Source organism: Pungitius pungitius, chromosome 1 (genome assembly GCF_949316345.1).
Source record: "Pungitius pungitius chromosome 1, fPunPun2.1, whole genome shotgun sequence".
Classification (NCBI taxonomy): Eukaryota; Metazoa; Chordata; class Actinopteri; order Perciformes; family Gasterosteidae; genus Pungitius; species Pungitius pungitius.
Window position 1 is genome coordinate 24,667,163 of NC_084900.1, and position 17,657 is coordinate 24,684,819.

The 17,657-nt window shown below is 43.0% G+C and overlaps 1 protein-coding gene across 1 annotated transcript in view; it reads right to left on the bottom strand.

Annotated features, from left to right (window-relative positions):
- Positions 1–17,657, bottom strand: part of cfap74 (cilia and flagella associated protein 74) — a 36,762-nt gene that overhangs the window by 12,591 nt on the left and 6,514 nt on the right. Inside the window, exons 13-22 of the mRNA XM_062563556.1 lie at positions 16,868–17,011; positions 16,598–16,716; positions 12,338–12,404; positions 11,574–11,663; positions 11,179–11,361; positions 10,889–11,012; positions 9,673–9,788; positions 8,380–8,502; positions 8,142–8,263; positions 3,481–3,609 (exon numbers count right to left, since the gene is read on the bottom strand). Of these exons, the coding sequence (XP_062419540.1) occupies positions 3,481–3,609; positions 8,142–8,263; positions 8,380–8,502; positions 9,673–9,788; positions 10,889–11,012; positions 11,179–11,361; positions 11,574–11,663; positions 12,338–12,404; positions 16,598–16,716; positions 16,868–17,011 (1,217 nt within the window). The remainder of the gene's footprint in view (positions 1–3,480; positions 3,610–8,141; positions 8,264–8,379; positions 8,503–9,672; positions 9,789–10,888; positions 11,013–11,178; positions 11,362–11,573; positions 11,664–12,337; positions 12,405–16,597; positions 16,717–16,867; positions 17,012–17,657) is intronic.

Here is a 17,657-nt window from a genome sequence, read left to right on the forward strand (position 1 = left end):
CAGCAAGACGTAGTGAAAGGGGAAAAAAAAGGTGTTCCAACTGCACGGTACTTTACCGATCTCGAATGGTCACCGATATCTACTACTACTACTACTATCTCTGTGTGCATTCCTCAAAAACCTGGAAGGTCAAAGAGAAGACAAGAAAAGGGGAGAGAACGAGAGCGACACATTTGATTCTAGGAAAGTGGCTACTGGAGGGCTTCCTCTTACCCAGCGGGGAGCAAACTCAATGCTGCTGCTAGATTTCATCACCATTAAAAAATGATGATGAAAAAGGATTACAAAACCGATTAAGAGGCTTAGGGATTTCCCCCTAAATGGGGAAATGGATTGGTAGAAAAACAACAACAATAAATAACTTTAAACGTGAATTTGAAAAATTAAATAAACCAGACAGGTCATTTTCTTTGTTTGCAACTAACAGCGCTATCAAAGTTCCGGTGAGAGTTGTGGGTTGTGAACTATATACTAGCTGGTAGAGCTGTCTGGTGTAATCTGTAGTAAATCATCCTCGTAATCTCCCTTTTATCAGGCAGAACTGCCAGGGTGGGACACGTTGCCTTGCTCTTCAGGGATTACACCTAAAACCCGTTCATTCATGCGATCCTATCCAAATGTCATCAGGTTCAATTATTCTTTTGGTCCCGTGTGTCGTACTGAAATTCTCCTCATGCCGAATGCTTCACTTCACCCTGAATCATTGTTTCTTCAAAAGTAAAAGGCATGGCTTTCCCAATGGCCTAGGAAGGGAATACACTATAAGTAAGCGCAATAGTTGACTGAATACGTAAATACGGAGACGCAAAGCAAGTCGCTTTTGATGACAAATTCCCCCGATTTTGAGAAACAACTGACCAATCAGAGCTCTGTCCGTGTGGTCAAGAACAGGCACGTCATCTGTCTACAAAGCTAGCTCACCAGATGCAGTCATTAAAAAGTGTTTCTTTAGTTATAAAAAAACAACAACCTCAAAGCATCCAACTTCTGAGAAACACAGAAAGTGGCTGATGTGAACTCAGTGTCGGGCTGAAAGTAGTGTCCATTTGAATTGGAATAATTCCTCTCAGCTGAACAGCATCTCCAACATGTGAGCCATTGGCCTTTGGTGTTGTTCAGAGGGGATTGTGTAGTGAAAGGATATGTGAGAGGAACATGTGGGTTGCATGGTGACAAATAAACGTGGAGGAAGACGGGCAGAGAGGGATGACGCAAAGCGAAAGATGGTGGAGGATGTGGGCAGGGTGTGCACAATCCTTCAGAGCTACAGAAGCAAGGATGTGCTCACCCTCTCCCAAAAGCCAGAGGAGCGAAGGCAAGAAGCGAGCACCTGTGTAAAGAATGAAAGCTGTGAGTCATTTTCACTTCCAGATTTAACACTATGTGTGTGTGCGTGGATGGGTGAGACAGCCAGGGAAGGCACTGCTGCTAATAAGGATTTGGAAATCCAATCACAGGCTCACATTTTAAATGACACAATGTTGCTGCACGGAACCAAAGCAGAGAAGGGACATGCAGGAAGCGAGCCTGCTGACACGCGGGAAATATTGTCCATTCCCAGCAGGATCCGTGTGAGTTTTCGGGACAGGTGGAGGACTCCAAGGATGTCATAAAGGATCAATCTGATCCGACTTTGCGGGAGCTGTTGTCACTATTTAGATGGCAAAGTGCTCAGCAAGCCCCAGCATGAGTGCCTCAATGTTATTGTTGCATTGGAGTCACTGAGAAAAGCATTAGTTTTAGTAAGATAATCCCAGATGATGTTTAAATGACACAGAAGGTAGTCATTTCAGTTTCAAAGGTATTTCCAGAATCCTCAAAGCCTGAAAGGTTTCATCACTCACACAATAAAGAGCTATTCTGATGTCATTTCCTGAGTTGACCGAATAAAGGTGGTGTCCAAAAGTGGTACAGTATTTATTCTCATGCGAATTGGAATCAAAATTCAAATAAATGACCTTAATGAGTTCAATGCTATATTCCATGGATCAATTCTAGAAAACAAGATCCGAGAAGTAATAAACTTCAGAACAAATAATGAGCGCACAGGGAACTGGGTCTGGTGTCCGGCCTTATGTAAGCAGAATCAGGGTCAACATGTAAGCAGCGGTGGACGGTGGACGCACAGAGGGATGAGAGCCGTTTGAGAGTAACAGAGAGAGGCAGAATGGATGCAGAGTTAGAGAGGAAGCGGAGGAGCACAGAGACACAGGACTGCAGAGATGATTCGAGAAAGGCAAAGTGAGAGAAGCGCAGCTAAGCACGGAGGTCGAGGGCCAAGAAGACGAGAAGCGTGCGCGCGAGAGTGGGAGACTCAGAGGAGAGAGAGAGAGAGAGGGAATGTGTGATGGGTAGAGAGTAGGGAGTGGGTAGCCGTAGCTGCTTTAGCGCTTGTGAACGTTGCGCCATCTCAGCGGCTGTACTCTAATCCTCGCATTAAAACCCCTGCTGATTCACCGAGGCAGATTACTGACATTTCCCCACTTTCCCCTCTTGGCCCCCCTCCCCCCTCACTGAACGATGACCACTGCATGCCCTATCATTTTTGTCGTGTGTGAAGTGAAGATCCTCCCGACATCAATAAATCTCTCGGCCCGTCGACAGACAAAGCTGCGGTAAAATGTGAGAAGAAAAAAAAGAGGGTGGGCAGAAGAAAGCGAGCGCCCACGCTGGTTTTTTTTTACATACTGCAAGCCTCTCATATTTGGCCTGCAGCTCCTCTGTCCGCTCTCCTGGCGTTCAACTGCTGGCTCTCCGTCTATATATAGAGCACGTATTGTTGTGGAAAGAATTACCACGTCCTTCAAAGTCATTAGAAACCATTACCATCGCGCTCACAGCGAAGGTATGTAGAAGCGACACTTTTCGTGCCCGCTGGCTATAGATTGTGGCCATTTGCACACTTGTAAGACTCCACAGCTCGCCGCTATTAAAAAGCGAAGCGATCCGCTGTGGTTAACTTCAAAAAGCCGATGTTCTTTTAGCAAAAAATTGGATAGTTGGACAAGATAAAGCCTTCACAGCTTAGAAATAAGGGTTCCAAAATGGCTAGGACAAAATGTGTAACTAGAACCATATACGTTTGAAGAAACCTTTTTTTTTTAATATAGGGTTTTCTCTCCAAGACTAAGGGTTTGATAAATAAAAGTACCTCGTCATCAAAATAGAATGTTAGACGGTTTCTTATGGGGGGTTTACAGATGGTTCTAGGTATAGCCCTTTAGGTTTCGATCACCACTGGGTAAAAGCCAAAAAATACGATGCTGGTTAACACCTTTATTTCCAATAAAGAGCAATATGGGCCCACAGTACGTTTCTGATCTGCATGCGTAGCTCAATACATACGACAAGTCTCCTTGGAGCAACACAGTTTGCACTCTCACAGAAGGTTGAATCTGAACAAGGTGACTCTCTAAAATAAGATTATTAAATGCTTCATTGATCCCATTATCATAGCATCCTCTATGTGTCCTTCCTTACCTCGGCAGGAACTTGAGTTGGGCATTAAAGCTGGATTGGGCCTGGATGAAAGCAGTCTTTGGAAGGATCTCCATGTGTTTTCTCATTTCCGGGCACACCTCAAAGGTCAGCCTCAGGGCTGAGCTGGCTCTGTAATACAAGAAGATACATTTGATTAGCTTAATCCAACTCACCAAGTGCATTCCTTTAGAAATGGATCTAATCCCCGGTGATCTGCACTGTTAAACAATGGACAGGACATAACTACGACGGGGACACTAGTAGTCTATGAGATAGTGTAAAAGACACGACCACGATCCACAGGGTCCGAGAAAACCCTTTAGTTTGAAATTGCCTGGTGCTGGAGCGATGTACCCCAAGTCCAAGTCGTTGGGGTGACCCAGTTTTACAGGAGCTCCAACAGATGGTCGCGCCTGTGGCTACAGGCCTCGGTTATAGCCGGAACGTGTGATATAAATGGCTCCTCACCGTGGGAATTCTCCAACACGTCCAACCGCAGCCCACACCGGCACACCTTCAGCAAACGGTGGCGGCCCAACCGCGCTGGAAGAAGACCCTGTGTTTGTTGTGGCTGCTCCCCCCCCCTCAAAGATACAAAAGGTGGGCGATGAGCGAGCCGTGGCCGAACAGACTGAGGGACCCCTTGTTTTTATTTTTATATTTTTCGATTCCCCTCTCAAATGAAATGGCCCCCTTTGGAGAGCAAGGTCAACCAGATGGTTGTTTCCCCCGAGGCTAGGACTCTCAGGCCCACTTAGGGATATGCAGTCGCTATCTTTGTTCCGGCCAAATGACATCACTCTCAGAGGAATGTTCACGAATGCATAAATATTTAGGGAAATTAGGCATTTTAATTAACGGGGCATTTAACTGATCCTTTTTTTTTTACAAGCCGCCTTGGACCATTTCATTTCTGAGGTGATGTTTAATGATCACTTCCCAGCAATGACCATGATTTGCTTCCTCTGGGATAAAAATATGTTCATAATCCTGACTATGTAACCATTGCATTCAAATAATATTTGTTTGATTTTGTTGTGGATTCACATGTTAAACAGTTGCTGATTTCAGGAAAACTATTTATGAAAGTTATAGATGATAAAAAAAAAGAATCTCTAAGATTATTTTCTCAGAAGTAATATGCTGTATTTTTTAAGTTTACATTTTTAGTCTTTATTCTTACACCATAGACCAAATGTACTGTATGTGGACAACCATTTGTTTACTTTTGGAGAGGAGTCGTTTCTTATGGTTCGGGATAGGCCCTTTGCTTCCAATTCAAGGACATTTTAATATTTAATTTTATAATCCCAACATAAACAACAGTATCATTTCAGAAAGTGTCCTTAGGACTAAATGTGTTTGCGTTCAAGTGACACAACCCTCTGGGAACTGGACCTATTGTGAAAATGTGGCGGGCCATGATTATACTGTATAACCAATAGTAACTTATTTAAAATAAAATAACCATCCAAGGAACCACAGCTCGACACGATTCCCTTCCTGGGTTCGTTTGAGGCAGTTTACTCTGACAAAACATGACCCATTCTCTGTATTCTGCTGCCTTTGTATTATTGGAGCAACATTGATAATGACACTCATAATACTCATTGAGGTTTCTTGGCAATTGTGCCAGCACACGTTCCAGGGAAATGGCTCGTGTTGAGTTTACGGGTGCCTGCGCCTGCAGCAGTGCCTCTTTCCTCTTTCTTAAAGGGGCCAGGTGACTCTACTCCAAATGTATTGCAAAGCCTCATGGGATGCCAAGCCTTTCAACCATCCCCCATAATGCAGCACTGTCTGCTTAATACCATGTTTTTCAAAATAACTCAGCTGGAAGACTGAGGTTATTAATTAGAAACAATAGTTCTATTATAAAAAACAAAATGGTCCGAACATCAACAACACAGGACACAGGTTGGAAGTCATATTATGCACAATAGGCATTTTAGAAATACTGTAAGCAGAGAGAAAGCAAGGACAGAAGGCTTTGTGAAGGAACAAAAACTGGCTTTAAGTGTATATGCTGCCAGACTTGGGGCAGAATACTCAAATCCACAGAAGGAGGTAGTGGAGGAGGGTTTGAAGGTCCAGGCTTCCTCCTGGAAAGGAATTAAAAACAACATTCGCAGTGCTTCCAAAAAGGAAAAAAACACAGAACTTTGCCATCCGTCTGCGGAATATTCCAAACGTTGGCTCACTTCGCATTTAAAAGTCTGTTGCAGTTAAAAATCGTTGAATTAGTAGGAGTAATATTCAAATCACTGGCTCACAGACAAGAGAGAAATATTCAATTATGCTTCGTGCTTTTCTCCTGAAAAAAAACCTAGGAGGACTTGTGGGATATCTACTCATCTACTCAAAGGAAAAAGTGACAAATTGCATGATGAAAGCAGCAGCTTTCTAATTGTTCCCCCCAAAAGCCTGCCAAGCTATCTTGTGCTCAAATAAGTGTTTTGGAGGCAGAGTGACATGTTGCATGGTTTGCTACTGCAAGCAACATTTTCCCCTCTTTTATTTTTATTTTTTTACTGTGAAAGCTTCACACTGATCATTATCTTGTCACATGTGCTGGAGTGCCGGTACACCAGATGGCAGTTGTCACAAATCCCTCACCCCCACACATGCACTCCCTCCCCCACATGTAACACAATGACTAGGTGGTGGATGGCAATTCTCGACCTTGTGTTTGCATCATAATGTATCGCATCCATAATAATAAGGGCTTTACCATTCGTCCTGTCTCATTGCTTGAACCAAAGAGGATTGTGGGGATGCGAGATTACTGCTTCGTCCCTTTAATCATCTGGGTGTTTATGATCATCAATAAGCAAACGTGTCTCTATTTTATTATGTCTGCACATTTAATAAATATCTCAATACTTGGCTCTGAGTGCAGTAAGGAGACTTTGATGCGGGGCCAGCTGGCCCTGTCAATTTGAAGGGATTTCCGCGAGCCGGTTTTCTGTGAAAATGTCCGTTGTGGCTGAGTCTGGGCTGAGTACGTTTCAGGGAGGAAGTTTTAGTATTGCGCTCCGATGAGCCAGCGTGCTACATCAGCAGTGTGTGGCCTTATCCAAACTTGATTCCAAGGGTGTTTCCATGCCAACAAATAAAATGGAAATATGAAAAGCGCCACTCCCTTCTGCAATAATCTCATTGGCCTGAGGGGTTTTAATATTAACATCCTTTTTCTTAATAATTACACATCAATTCATGACTGAAAGGTTTTCAGTAACCTATTGAAAAGCAATGAGAGTGTGAGATTATATACCCATCTATCATCTTCTGCTCTCAGACAATATCCACAATGACGTTATAATGAACTGTCTAATACGCACTCTTTGGTAAGGACGTGCTGACTTGGCCTGATCTGACATGCATTCGTTTTCCCGTGTTTGTTTGACGTCTTTATCAGTGGAAAAACGTTGTAGTTTTGAACGTTGCGACATTACACAAATTCACATTTAAGTAAATTGCCTGTTAATTAGTGGGTAATGTGCAGTTTCATACGTGAAACGATTGTATATATGTATGTGAGTGTGTGTCTGACCATCTGCTCAAATTATACATTAAAAAAATCTTTTTTTTTGGTGTCTTTGAACTCATTGCTAGGTTGACCACAACTCATCACCACTGATACTGACTACAAGGACAGCCCTTTCTTTTATGGGCACTTTTCCCTGAATAACGTCGCAAAAGTAGTGGATGTGTGACTGATGAAGATAAAAAAAGAAATAATGATAATCATTTTATAAAAAAGATCACCTATTGCATTTGGTTATATTTCACACCAAATTGGTACCAGGTCTTATACAAGGGGTGAGTAGTCTTTTAATTCAACAGGTGGCTATGTTTATAACTGCAACGTGCACATCATCTTGAGAACTAGCGGAAGTGAAATTAGCCTTTGCACAGATTTTTGGCACACTTCTGTTTGTTCTTGTCTCCAAATGACACAGATAACTGCTTAGAGTTCATTGCTTAATCTTACTTAATTCGATGCGTTCAAACAAGGTTGTGGAACAAGACCTTTGATTTAATGGCTCACTCTAATATAAACCAATTGGACACCAACAAGGGACAGAAGACACTAGTCTTCTTCAATTACAGTGCCTTGTATGAGCATTCACCCGTCTTAGATCTTTTCCTTGTTGTTGCTTTTTTTTCCCTTCAAAATAACTCAACAAACTGATATCACAAAAAATCTTTGTCAAAAAGCCTAATTATACCAACCATGATTTCAAGGCAACACAAAGAGGGAAAGGTCCACGGGGGGGTAAATACATATGCAGAGATAGAGGGGCTACTCTACTCAGGTACTGTTGCTCTTGAGTGTGCCAGAAAATAAACTAACAAGGAAGGCAGATCATTGTTTCTTGCCTGTGTTTTATGCTTATGATTTAAAGTATCATAAACAAAAGATTTTGTTGTTCTACTTCATCAGGAAGTACACAAACAGTATTGCGGTTTGTACAGACATAATTAAGCGTCACGTTGGCGAACTGTTGAGTGGATTCAATGAGACCACTCGGTGTTACATTCTAGCTTTTTGATTTCGAGCCGACTGCTAAACATAAATATACAGAAAGGACAACATTTATGTATGTGTGTTTAAATATATGACTCGTCTGTCAGCCATCTACGGTTCTGGGACTCACCTGCTTTGGACCACGATACTGTCTTGATAGAGGTGGTCAAACATGCAGATCTTCAGGTCAATGCTGGGCTGCACCACACATACAGGGACACTGACTGCAACCCCCCTCACCTGGATGGGTATCTGTTTGTAATCACAAATGGTATGCAGGGAATGACGCTGGTACGACGTGTATTGCCCTGTACCCATTTTTAACTGCACCACTTATCGCGCTTTTTACACAATATATTGTGTCTTACTGGTTTGCTGATTGAGTCAGAGAAAATGATGTGGAAGTCCAGTTTGACCCTTCCTGGAATGGTTGGACTGAAAAGAACTTCCAGTTGGAGACTTTGAAAGGGTCCGATCTCCCCTTCACGAACCTGAGGGTGGGCACATGAAACATGATCAGTAAACATTGGATTTTTATAAAGATAATTTGTGTATTCTTCAAGAATTCCATGAAGCGAAAGTAAAAGTTAACGAGTTGTCGTGGTAGTGGGAGCTGTCGCACATTGGTGCAGTAACTCTCTCAACATTGTGGGGCCGCGATGGCTTGATGAACAATCTACCATTTAAGACACAATGTGATCACAAGTATCAGTCAAAATGACATTAATCAAGCAGAGGGCACCCGGGGACAAGCAACACACAAAGACAGCGAGAACAAGCGCCGAGGGAGAGGCATTGCACCATTAACCCCCCACCGGAGATGTAATGAACCCTGAACAGCTCCAGGACTTCACATGTGCCACAAGGCGCGCACAGAGGCAGAAAACCGTCTACAGGCGGATGTAAGATGTTTCTTTGCTAGACTAGGTCTAAAAGACGTTCATTCAGTGAAGGTCTTCAAACACGATCATTGTCACGCCACTATATATTTGGCTAGATTGGCTTGTTCCATATGGAACCTTCCTTGACATGTGTTGACTGGTCCTCTGATCAAAAGATCTGGTTCAGCAGCAGTAGCAGATCTTGTGTTGACTGGTCAAAGGTGAGAGATTAATCAATTGTAAATATTCATATACGTATTACTGCAAAATGATAATGGCGGCCGGGCCTGAGCAAATATTGAAACGTTGGATTGAATGAAAGGTACAACGAAAAAAGAATGGAAAAAGAAGTGGGTGAATATCCATGAAACGTTCACACTCCCTTGTCATTGAGAGATATCCCTCTGGTGGGTGTAAGGAATTCGTGTCCGGTCAGCCTTGTGAGGCAGGCCCCTCTCCGGAGGTCCATATAAACAAAATCCAGGGCTGTCACGGTGTGAGTCACCAACAAAAATAATCAATCTCCACGAGTCTCCATGCGGTCTAGCTGCCTGATCAAACCCCCTAAGAGACTCACCATATTTATAAGTCCAGTCTTTATATTTTGGATTTGCGATTTGGCACAAAAAACAAATTAGGACTGAGGCTGTCATATATTTTCTTGGATTTGGTCATTAACTGAATCATCGGACACTACTGATATTAATGTAGAAGAGTCAGGGATCACCAAATGAATGGTGTTTCTGTAACAAACTTTTTGCTGTCGGAACAAATACTCACATTTCCAAGACTTAGGTCACAGGAGTCTGAGTGGCTCTGGCTCATCTGGACACGCACATCGCTGGACGCACAAGCCTCAGGATTGATTTCTGCACCTGTAGCCGAAGCCTTGGACCCTGCCACACACAGACACACACAAAAAAAACAAGGAAAATCTTTGATCTTTGGTCATTTCTACTGTTATGTGGTTAAGTGGTCAACCTGTCAAGAGGAGCTAACGATGCAAAGGAACACAAAGGAAACACTCGTCGTTTCAAAATCCAAAATTTGGCCTCACGGTGGCACTAAGGGAAATCTCATTATCAGAAACCTGACAGTTTGACCTAGAAACCACCTCTTCTGCTTCGGAGCATGAACGGGCAAATCAATTGTGATAACAATCTGCAATCTGCCCATTAGTTCAAGAGATATCAGGGACATGAAACCCAAATACGGTAAAAACATAGTATCACCAACCCTCAGCTGCATTAACATTTAGCCTAGATCAGACAGGCTCTCCCAGCTGAATGGAAGAAACAGAAACAGTCTTTTCCAAACCAGCAGAGCCGAGGAAAAAGACTCAAAAGCTTATCAAGCATCAGAGGAGAGAAGTGCTGAGTAGTGCGATGAAGACTTCTGATCTGAGAGAACATTAAAGAGAAGATGCCTCTTTGTCATCAACTGGGAGAGCAAGGTGAACCCTTCGCTTTCTGTATGCACGCTTTGCCTTTTTTTTGTTCTTACCAGGACCAAATGTCCTAACAGAAATAGAAAGATGAGACAAATGTTGAACAATGAGGAGATTTTGTCAGTCCTCACTTCCCGTATTGGCAGGACGTTTTAGGAAACACTGTCCTCTACAAATAATGTTCATATACAGCTGCATTGGCTAATATACTGTATGTTGTACAATAAAATGATGCTCAGATTATATTTATCAGTATCGCAGCAAAAAGGATAAACTGACTCTCCAGTGTATTTTCTTTTCTCTTTTTAGTCACCTCAAAACACTTTGCTAAGACCAGGAGAAGATTGTGCGTGTTGGTTGATATTGAAACAAATCAACCAAAGCTTTTAGTCAGCATAGATTTCTTTTGATGGTCTACTCTTCAGCTATGCTATTGACTCTGTGAGGCCGTACTTGAGCTAAATGCTTACATCAGTATGCGAACATAGTCCCCCACCAGCAGCCGTTGTTAAAATTAGCATCATGTGAACGTGTGTATGACAGCTTTACCGGGCTGCTCCTGCTGCAGAGCCTCAGAGAGCTCCTGCCTCTCTTGCTTTGGTTGGAGCTCTACGGTGCCCATGGAAACAGAGCTGCTCCGGTCCTCAGACGATGTGTCTTGACTCCTTTTCTCCTGTCAGACAACAACGACACGTTGGATTTTTTACATGATACTTCATTCAAATCCCTTTTGAGCTGGCAATGTCAACCGACTGCACTTTCATCATGTAAGTGTAAATATTCTCCATCAGGCCATCAAAGGAACAGCAACTGTTTGAGGTCCAGATCGACCGTCTGACCTGGCAGGTGTTGGCAGAGACGTTGGATGCCTGGACATGGCTGGTTTCTGGACTGAGACACGAGGAGGTGTCCAAGCTGAAGAGGGTGGCAAGGGCCCCCTTGTTGGTTAAGGTGATGATCCGTGAAATAGTCTGGCCCACCACGTGCGACCCGAAGTCAATGAACTGGCTGTCGACCTCCAGCTAGAGAGAGGATGCAATAACCAACAGCAAAAAACAGATGTTGTTCATCTGTAAATAGTACTCATTTATTACTCATGAATCATCATAACTACAGCAATCTCTAGTACAGCAAAATGGACCAACACAGTCAATGTTGTACATGCTCCTATTTATGAGCATGTTTATATTGCAAGAGATGAAAATAACTATGGTGGCTGTGGGGCACTACTCACCTCGCATTTCTTTATGGTGCATGTGACGGGCACAGAGAAGGGACCGAGCGCTGACACAAAGTGGACCTCACCCTCCAAGTCCTCGTTGATCTGAAAGGGATTAGATAATGGGACAAGGGGTCGCTTTACAGTGGGACACTGAATCATGAATAAACCTCAAATGAAATGGGCCGGAAAAAGAGTCGGTGATGAGAATATGTCAAAAGTTGTATGTTCCGTTATTTCTTTATATTCTTTCGAACGGGGACGCATGAGACATATGTGAGGTTCTTGGATTTGACTATAATGTTGTATTTGTTAACAGAACCCAGGGTGCTGTAGGGAATGTCTGAGGTACCTCGTGTTTACTTGCAGAAAAGGCATCAAGTGGATATGCCACGTTGGGGTTATTAAACTGTTCATCTGAGGTGGATATGAAAAACACAACTCAAATTAAATCTAAACGGCAAAACCATAACCGTGTAAGCATTATTTTCACTTTAAATCCAATGTGCTATAGACCAGAGCAGACACAAGAAAAACTCATCATTGACTGCACTGATATAAATATCATACAACAAATGAGGTAACAGGTCGCTATGCTAATCTATTTAAACTAAGCTATCTGAAGAATAGGCACAAATAAGGCTGAGTGCTGTTGATTTTACAGTAAATACAGTATAATGACCATTTATGTACATACAGTTACAGACATGTGATTATGTACAGACGCTAAAAGGATGAATGCACTGCATAAGTATAAAAGCAGCGCTGATGTTACTAACCGTAGGTTGAAAAACAGCCTGCATGTCACATGACATCCCAGTGGATAAAGAACCTGGAGGCTCAAAGCTGAAACACAAATTACGAGTTATGCATTAAAAAAACCATTATTCTTTTACAGATTAAAATGCAATGCATTGTTAAATAAGGAAAATCACTGACTTTCCTTTGGTTATTCAAGTGGATTTTTACAGTTAGGAGAAGTAGCTTATAGTAACGAAGTAAATCACATTGATATGTCTCTGCTGTGTAACACAATGTTAAAGCAGTTCTTCTTTCTGACCCTGTGTGGCCTCACACGGTTGGATTAATGACCTCAAACGAGGCTCAGTGGAAACGCTGCTTTTGCATTAGAAGGTACGCTGCTTTCAACTAGAGAGCTTCAGATGATATGCCGAAGTGGGACATGTCTCCTGAGACTGGAGAAAATCAGCGGAAGATAGAGGTCAAGGGTCAACCTGCTGCTCAGTTTGCACAGTGCAGAAAACCAAGACAATAAAATGGTGTGGTTCAAATTATTTCATCATAATCTAGAACTTTGAAACCAAAAGTTTATTTCTAGACAAGAAGGGGACACAGAGGTATTACCAACATGTAAATATCACAGCACATGTTCGGGTTAACATTAATACGGCCCAGAGGGCCCACAACAACTCCACAACTCGCTTCCCACCAAAAAACAGATCGATAATAGCATATAGAAGGCAGCGAGCCAGAGAGGCCGCAAGATGAACAAGAAGCCGGAAGGTGAACAAGTTGGAAACATGCAACTGTGAGCATAATTAGGCAGCAGTCCCAGAACGGTAATGGTATCTGCTTACAAAGTTGGAAACAATGTAATTAGATTACAGTCATGCTCTTTTTTGAAGATTAAAATATATATGTTGACATTTTGGCCCATTTTGACCTGAATACACAATCAAGAATACATAGAAAAAATAAATAGCAGTTGAGCTCTTAATATTTTATTTGATAAACCCGGAAGGTGAATTAAGTGCAATTGTTTGATTGCTATAATAAATGCCAATATTTATATGCTTGAAAATAGTGACATCATCGGCGATCTGAGCATACTATAATAAACACCCGTGCGCAATGGACTATTGCATTTGGGTTGAGCCAACTATTTGAAGTGGCTGCTACAGCTGTCCGGATGGCTGGCTGAAGCTGGTATCCAGCTGTGACCTGGACGTGTATGAAAGCATCCCAACTGGTTGGCTAAATTTGTTTGTAATTATGAACATCACACTGCACAGAATTCCTGTTTAATTTGGTTAATTTCCTTCCCTATTGGTACGACTCTTTTTAGTCAAGACAGGCGGTATGAAATGACACGCAAAGAGAAAAAAATAGAACAGTTCACTTGGGATTCGATGCTGAGTGAGGCGAAGTTTGAAAAACGCCTGTTGGCGCCCTATTTAAAGGGCTTCAAAATAAGGCCATGCTGTGCAGTGTATCTATTGCAGCACACTGAAGTGATGAAGCCGAGAGCGCAGCTGCACGCTGCTTCTGATAGGCCGTGCTCTATTTTACGTTGAGGCTCATTGGCTTTTCCTGCAGTGGATCAATAAACCCCCTCAGTTTATTGTTCAGTTCGACAGAGGCAAAACACTCTGAAAGTGCGTTACAGTGAAGCATCAGAACTCTGACGACGTGTGACAATGCTACTTGGAAAATCTGGCTATTGTACTTATTTCACACACACAGGTGAGACCTCTTTGAATCTATCGGCCACAAAACAATGCATATTTCTGCACTTTTTAGCTTTTGAAATGATAAGAAAACGAGTGCTTTTAAAGAATATGAAGCTCCACTGCAGTTTTCACCAGTGGTCCTATTGAATTATTTCTTTGTAGATTCGTAGTCAGACAACCAGGAAGATGAATAAAACAACAAGCAGTAAAGTGCAGCATGGTTTTCTGATGTCAGTCATTGGAATTTCCATTGACAGATTACAAGCACTTCAGAGTGAATAAAAAAGCCTTAAAACTTTTTTGGCTGACATATTTCAAAAGGGCACAATTAAAACATATAGCTGTCAAGTTTGTATTTGACAGTCAAAGTCTTTAAGACAAAAGGATGACCACTTTGAAGATGGTTCTAAAAGGCTGAAACTTTTCTTTTGGCAAAATGAAGGATAGTTTGCTCTGATCATTGTCAGAACTTAGCGTTGTAATTGGCGCACAATGCATCCCGGTTAGGTCTGTGTCCGACTGGAAGCCGGGAAACAATAGCCCCACCGGCTACATGACCCAGGGCATGATGGGAAACGTCTGGTTAAGATCACAGCGCTAACTGGCTCTAATTTGAAAAACAAACATTTTATTGTATCAACATTGTATTTTTTTGTGTAATATCCACAGCCTGGATGCAAAATGAAAAGATGTTTGTGTTGCTTCACACATTTCTACTAGAGCTTCCTCTCTGCATTTGCAATGCATGCCAGCAAGTGAAACGTGATAGCTATCTTGTAAAGTACTTTGACATCTTTGTTTGGGAAAATAAATAATATTTACTTTTATCATTATTGTTAATAATCAAATGAATTTCCCATACAGTAGCTTGGGCTGGGCTGTTGAGCCCATCCAGGCACGAATGCACAGTACACTGGTCGGCGGGGAGTCGGAGGATGGGAAGCCATTTTTAGACATTCTGGGGGCGTTCAGGGAACCATTGGATGGTGTGAAAAGGCCCAGTTTTTTCCTAGTTCACATTTCTCTTCCTCCTGATGTGCTAATGGCTTCAGCTGGGAGAGCCACAAAGGGTTTGCAGGTGTCATGATCTCAACATGTAACATGTAAGTAAGCACAACAGGCAATGAATAATGGAACAGTAATCGTGTGCATGACAATGAAATAGGTGAAATAGGTGAATTTGTGTAAGCATACTTCTGTTAATACATTAGTATAAATCTGTCGTTGGGCTTATTTCTCCCCCACTAAAATGTACCTGGTCCGTCAATACAGCACCAACGGAATAATAGGTTCATTCTACCCAATGTATCGGTGGAACATCTATCATTGTTGCGGTTCTTATGGTCTGGTTTCATATTTGAGTTACTCAGCCGCTTATAACATTTCTTGGTAAGCTTTTCTTCCGACAGACTTAAATAAACAACCATGTGGGCATTAATACAGAAATGTCTCGCAACTAAAAAAGTTACATTACACTCAAATTAACAACGCGCAACATCACTAAACAATAGCCGTCTTCTTTGCTGCTGCTGAGCAGCACTCGAGTGCTGGAGGAGAAATGTAAAGACCCCAACATCTTTGACTGTAAAGGGTTCATATTGATGCGTGCCTTATAATACACACGCCACACACATGGTTTACACTTTGTTTTCGGGAGATGGACATCCATCAGCAAACAACAGGAAAGCATGACGGTAGGAGCAGGGAGTTGAGTGGGTATAAAATACACTCTATTACAGCATGTGTGCGAGTGAGGACCACGGGGGACTGGAAGGTGATACGTTCAGACAAGTGGCGCAGCACGAAGGCTCCAGAACGCCACCAGTGGCTTCCCGGCTGACCCTGCTGTATCCAGGGGAAGCTCAGTCAGGCGCAAAGGAGAGAGAGAGACGAAAAAACCACATCATGCCACGGCTGATGGGAAAGTGATACACGCTGAGTGACCCGGAGAGCGAGGCATCTCTGCTCCACCCGTGGGCTGCTGGCAGGCGGAGGGGGGGCGAGGAGACAGCAGAGACGTAGACTGACTCACCGAGGCAGAGTCTCACATGAGGAGCTGCGCTCGTGGCCATGCAAGCTGCCGTCAATATGTGGGAGGACAGGCTTTGGCTTTCACGTCCACTCCAACGTCTTTCAAAATGACAAGAAGTGGTTGTGTGGAGTTCCTACGTGGTGTTACATCAGCAGATGTTCCCATGTGATAATTCAAGCGACCAAGCGTATAGTAGCTTCATGGGAGCTTTAACATCGGTTGTTGTACACACCTGTAGCCTTGGTGTTATTTGGGGTGTCTATTTTATCACCGACCAACCTCCTTATGGCATTTGTAATGGTGAGCCGCTACGTAACCCTGACACCTCCCAGTTGTAATTACCCAGAGCATAAAGATTAATTTGAGTTAGTTAGGTCCAAGTCACGGGGCACCTCAACACAAAGCCTGAAGGAGGGGGGACACTTACCTCACCCAGGGAAACACCAGTTCCATGCATGGACGTCTACAGGCAGTTTACGGTCTTGGAGAGAAAGAGTGTACAAGACCTCTGCCACTCCCGGAATGTAAAATCTTACTTGATAGAGAGGAAGCCTTTCAGTCGGGCGGAGACCCCCAAGAGCTTGCAGTGGTTGGTGACGTAGCTGACGTTAGTCAAGACAATTTTCTTCTTATAGATTATTCCAACTTCAAAGTCCTAAAAAAGAACACTAACTGTAATATCAGTATTTCCCTCTTAAAATGCATCAACAAAAGATATACGTAGATACGTAGTTGCACACAATGCTTAATATTCTTTGAATATTCTTTTTCAGGAGGTGTACGCTGCAGAACCAGTGCTGAGGTACCTTGAAGAAGATGACCGCTGGTTTACTGATGAACGGACGACCTTTCAACTCTGTTCCATGAACCTTTTTAGCAGCAATGTTGAGTGCCGGTTCATTCTGCTTTACTTCTGTCTGCACCATGGGCCTTTTCTCATTCTGGAGCTTCTGAAACCACAAAGGGATGCAACAGCGGGTTGAGTCTCCATCAAATAATCACATAGTAAGGTGTTGACCCTTCCCCAGCCTGCTCGGTACAGGCATAAATGTTGTCCTGAACAAGAAACTGCATTTTTGAAACGCTATAAATGTTTGACGTTTTAAGAAAAGATTGCTTGGTTGGAACAGGCTGACAAATAATATATGAGGAAAACATGAGTTTAAGTTATTGAAAGAGAACCAAAAGAGGTAAACTGTGTGCTATAGGGTTAAAGTGTTTTCAAGAGCCTCATTTCACTTTTTATGATCATCTATCCCCGCTCTATTCTCACTGCATTGTAAAGGACTCATCATTGTCCCCCTCATGAATCATCTTCTCAGCCTGGTTACATTGCCGCGCTCATCTCTCGCACAAGCCATTACTGTTGAGAAGAAGCCTTTGATGAGGAAATGAGTCTAATCTGTTCGGAAGAGAGAGCGCCTCCACTCGACCTGCCGGTGGCTCGGAGCTGAGACCTGTGGCCCGGCGCTCGGGGGAGCTCGGGGAGGAGGGACGCCCGACGTCCCACATTTCAAGTGCGTGGACTGGCTGGTTGAGACAGACATCCCCCTCACCGCCAGCGAGAGACACTTCATCAACCACTGCCACGGAACA